A 4,465-nucleotide genomic window follows, 5' to 3' on the forward strand; every position below is an offset into this window, starting at 1 on the left:
CTGAATTAACTTGCAATATTTGCAAGTAATCGATACTGATTAACTTGCAATTATTTGCAAGTAATCGATACTGAATTAACTTGCAATTATTTGCAAGTAATCGATACTGAATTAACTTGCAATTATTTGCAAGTACACGATCCTGAATTAACTTGCAATTATTTGCAAGTAATCGATACTGAATTAACTTGCAATTATTTGCAAGTAATCGATACTGAATTAACTTACAATCATTTACAAGTAACCGATCCTAAATTAAGTTGTTCTCTTGCAAATAGCAAAATTACGCACGACAAATATACCTCGCCATCTAGGTTGAAATAAGCATTGCTGGCGATATTTAATATTGTTGGCTTGTCAGTTGAAGCTCGATAATCAATTACTATTTCGTTTTCATTTGTTAATATATATGTAACTTCTAAATGCACCTGAAAAAAAAGCAAAATTAAAAAATTTACAAAATTAAAATAAATTCAAAAAATTCACAATTATTAACAATTAATTAAATTAACACCATGTTATTATCATATATATGTATATGCAAATAAACTGAGCTTATTTTATTGAAATTAGTTTAAACCGACCAAAGATCAAATTTTTTCCTTTCCATTCATAAAATATCAGTAATCAATGAATGATAAATTGCTGTTCCTGCATTTCATGTGACAATTTATCAGTATAATGAATTCAATTTTAAATTCTTGCATTCGTTTACTGATGCTATGAATTTAAATGATAAATTTAAAATTGAATTGTTACATTCATTTATTGATATTATTAATTAAAATTATTGAATTTTTTAACTAATATGCTAATTAACCTGTCCTGGATATCCTCCTTCACCATCATGGCTAGTACATGTAAAACATACACCATTTCCTTCATCTAATAATTCATAATTCCACAATTTCTGTAATTTATTTTCTCAACTTTACCAACATTACTTATTTTTGATTAGAATTCAATTTTAATTTCATTACTTCAATTAATTTAATTCATTAAAATTTTTCACATTCTTAATTTGTTATGCTCATCTTTTTTTTTTTTGCATTTTATTTAATTCTTACTATAGTCAATCATTCTTTTTCTTGAATTAATTTTTCCAAAAAAAAGACAAAAAAAAAAAGAAAAATTTCTAAATTGATTATTTAGGATAGAAAAAAAGAAAATTTAAAATTAACTTTTGATAAACTTCCTCGTGTACCACCGTTCATATGATGTGGTGGCGCATTTAGGCCAACTTCATATTCTCTACTATCCAATGCAAACTTCCCATTACTTATATGTCCAGCAACACGGCCAATTACTGCACCAATACTATGAGCATCTGATTCATATTCTACAAATATATTCATATTCATATTTAAATATTATATATTTAATTTTATTCATATATTTTTAAAAAATAAAAATTTGTAAAACAAAAAAGTTAAATGTTTTACTGAGTACAGTAATATTTTTTTTTACAAATTGTTTATTATTTTACTTCTAATTTGGGCAACTTATTTATATCGTTTGTTTAATTATCCATAATCAGTTATTTTTATGAGTTATTTATTAGCATCATAATAAAAGTTTTTTTTTTCAGTCAAAAGACTTTCTAGAATATTTTTTTTTTAAAAAAAAAAAAATGCTTCCATAAATGTAAGAATATTAACTATTCTTGCATTAATTATTGCTAATTACGAAAAATGATTGACGAGAGGAAAATAATTCTTTGATTAAGAATGCTAAAAAGGAAAAATCTGGTCAAAATTTTAATGAAATTTTATTAGAATATATATTTCTTTTAAATTAAAAAAAAGCCAATAATGAATAAAAAAAATTTTATATGCTAAAAAATTCAAATAAAATTCAACTTCATTCTTGAATTGAAAATAAAGAAAAAGTCTTCAATAATAGCTATACAATTTAATAATACTTTAATTAAGAGAGTTCAAATGTAGATTGCAAAATTAATTAGCGAAAAAACTAGGGATTAAAAGGAAATTAAAACGATTACTAAAAAAACCTTCAAGAGTTCGAAATCCAAGTACAGTATCTCGTAGCACATCATTACGATCAGGTACGAAAGCACTCATTAATATTGCACCATAATTTAATAATTCAATTTTCATTCCATTATTATTTGTTAGTGATATTTTGACCACACGACCTTCGTCTCTTTTTGTTATACCAAATTGTTCAATTGTAATAAGTCGTAGCATTATATTTCAGTCCTAAATTAATAGTTAATTAATTAGTAATTTAGCTTGGCAAAAAAAAAAGTTTGTAAAAAAGTCATGTAAAGTTTATATTATACCAAAAATTTTGCAAAAAAAAAGATTCACGAATTTTCAAATTAACAAAATTTATCAATTTTTCAATTTTGTAAAATTTTTCATCAGATTTAGTAACAAAAAATTGCATAATGTATGATATAAGTATATATTAATTATAATAAGTGCTATATAAAATCAAAGAAATTAAGTAACAAACAAAAAAAAAAAGAAAAACAAAGTATATAAATTAAATTCATTTAAAAAGAAAAACGAATGAATAAATAATATTTAATTGGAAATAAAAAAAAGAAAGTTAGTATTTATTTAAAGAAAGAAATGCCGATGAATAAATATTTATCCATAGTGATAATAAGTACATGTATTTCAAATATTTTCATCAATTAAGATTTTTTTTTTTTTGAATATTAAAAGTAAAAAACGAAAGTGCTCAGAGATGGATTGAATAAAATACTGAAATTCCATTAAGTTATAAATGTTACTATAACTCCAATATTTCAACTATTCCCATCGTTTATTTCATTTGGAATTTAGAGAAAAAAAAAGAAAAAAAACAAAGATTTTTCAAGTCGGAAGCAATAAAATTAAAAGGAAAACAAAATTTAAACAATTTTTTTAACTTCAAAGCAATAAAATCAAACAAACAAACAAAAATATAAAATGAAATATGAAAAATGAAATTGAAAAAAAGATATTTACTAATAATTTCTATCAGTTTGTATTTTTGTTTTTGCTTAATTACAATGAAATGAGATAATGAAACAAAAATTTGAATAATCTGTAAATTTGAAACTAAAATTTCATTTTTGGAAGAACAAAATAAATTGAAATTTGCTCTAAGAGTAAACAACGAATTTGTATAGGATGATAGCTATTCATCATCTATTACAACAACAAATTAACTCTTATCTTTCCACTTTTTCTTTTCTATTTTAAACCAAAAAAACTGAAATGAACAAAATCAAATTTAATCATTATCAATAATTGTTTGAGTTTTTTATTCCTAAGAAAATACTTAATTAATGATATTAATTCCTTATCCATTGTAGTACAAATCAATTTCCTTATCCATTGTAGTTAACAACATATTGTTTACATTAAAATAATTATTACCCTATTTAATAATCATCATTATAGTTATCGATATCTTTACTCATTCATATTTCATCATACTTTTAATAGTTGTTTTACCTTCTTATGTTATGCTCTCTATTATTCATATTAATATCTTCAATCATTAATATCACTATACTATCATTATCTAAAAATAATCTCAACAGAAGAAAAAAAAACCTTAAATGCTACCAATAATGATTAAATATACTTAAATGTTATTATTAAAAATAAAAAATAACTAAATTAAAACAAACACTTATAATCTTAGCTAAATTTTATATATATCAAAGTTAGAATACATTTATAAAGAGTAAATTTGTTCACGTAAATGTTTACCAGTTACGTCACGTTTGAATTTTACTTTACGCAAAACACGTTGTTCCTATAAATAGACAAAATAGACTATTTATTTATACTTTTTTTTCCATTTATTTTTTTTTCTTCATATATATATAAATGATTTAATGGATTTATCTATCTTATTTAAGGAACAAGAATAACGGTCCTTAAAGTAAATCTTTTTTTTTTAAATTAAAAAAAATTTATACATATATATAAGCTGACATTGCCAAAGAATATATTTATTTTATTTGGAGATAGTATGAATATTAGTATTATCAACCATTCGTCGAATTATCTTGATATCAAAAAAAAAAAAGAATTAAAAATCAAGAATTATGAATTAATTTGATATTAAATTCCATTACACTACCATTAGCTGTTAGTATCATCAGTCATTAACATTAGTTTGTTATCATATCATAGCATACTATTGTTAATTGCAATTCTTAGATCAAAAGTGATCAATAAATATCGTTGAACAATTTTTGTGAAGTATTGTGAAATAAACTTTTGACGACTATTTCTTATTCATAAAATATTCGATTAAAAAAAAAAAGATAAAAGAAGAAAATTGGAAAAAAGAGAAAAAGTTGGAAAGAAAAATTAAATCAAAAGAAGTTTCCTCTTAAATAAAATCAAGCATCAAAGAGCTGAGTAGAAAATTTAAGAAAAAAAAGAAATTGATTCATTACTGTATCTTTTCTTTATTATTTGTTGTTGACTTAATT

At 22.1% G+C, this 4,465-nt stretch overlaps 1 protein-coding gene across 1 annotated transcript; it reads right to left on the bottom strand.

The window, feature by feature from the left end:
- Nucleotides 1-5: 5 nt before the first annotated feature.
- Nucleotides 6-2,207, bottom strand: LOAG_12962 (aldose 1-epimerase; the record flags this gene model as incomplete). The annotated part of the gene is made up of 5 exons (XM_020448625.1): nt 6-35; nt 303-428; nt 821-910; nt 1,182-1,339; nt 2,012-2,207. The coding sequence occupies 5 exons, from the start codon at nt 2,205-2,207 to the stop codon at nt 6-8; spliced, it is 600 nt and encodes a 199-aa protein (XP_020301249.1).
- Nucleotides 2,208-4,465: the final 2,258 nt, after the last annotated feature.

This window comes from Loa loa, assembly GCF_000183805.2.
Source record: "Loa loa unplaced genomic scaffold supercont3.258, whole genome shotgun sequence".
Taxonomy (NCBI): Eukaryota; Metazoa; Nematoda; class Chromadorea; order Rhabditida; family Onchocercidae; genus Loa; species Loa loa.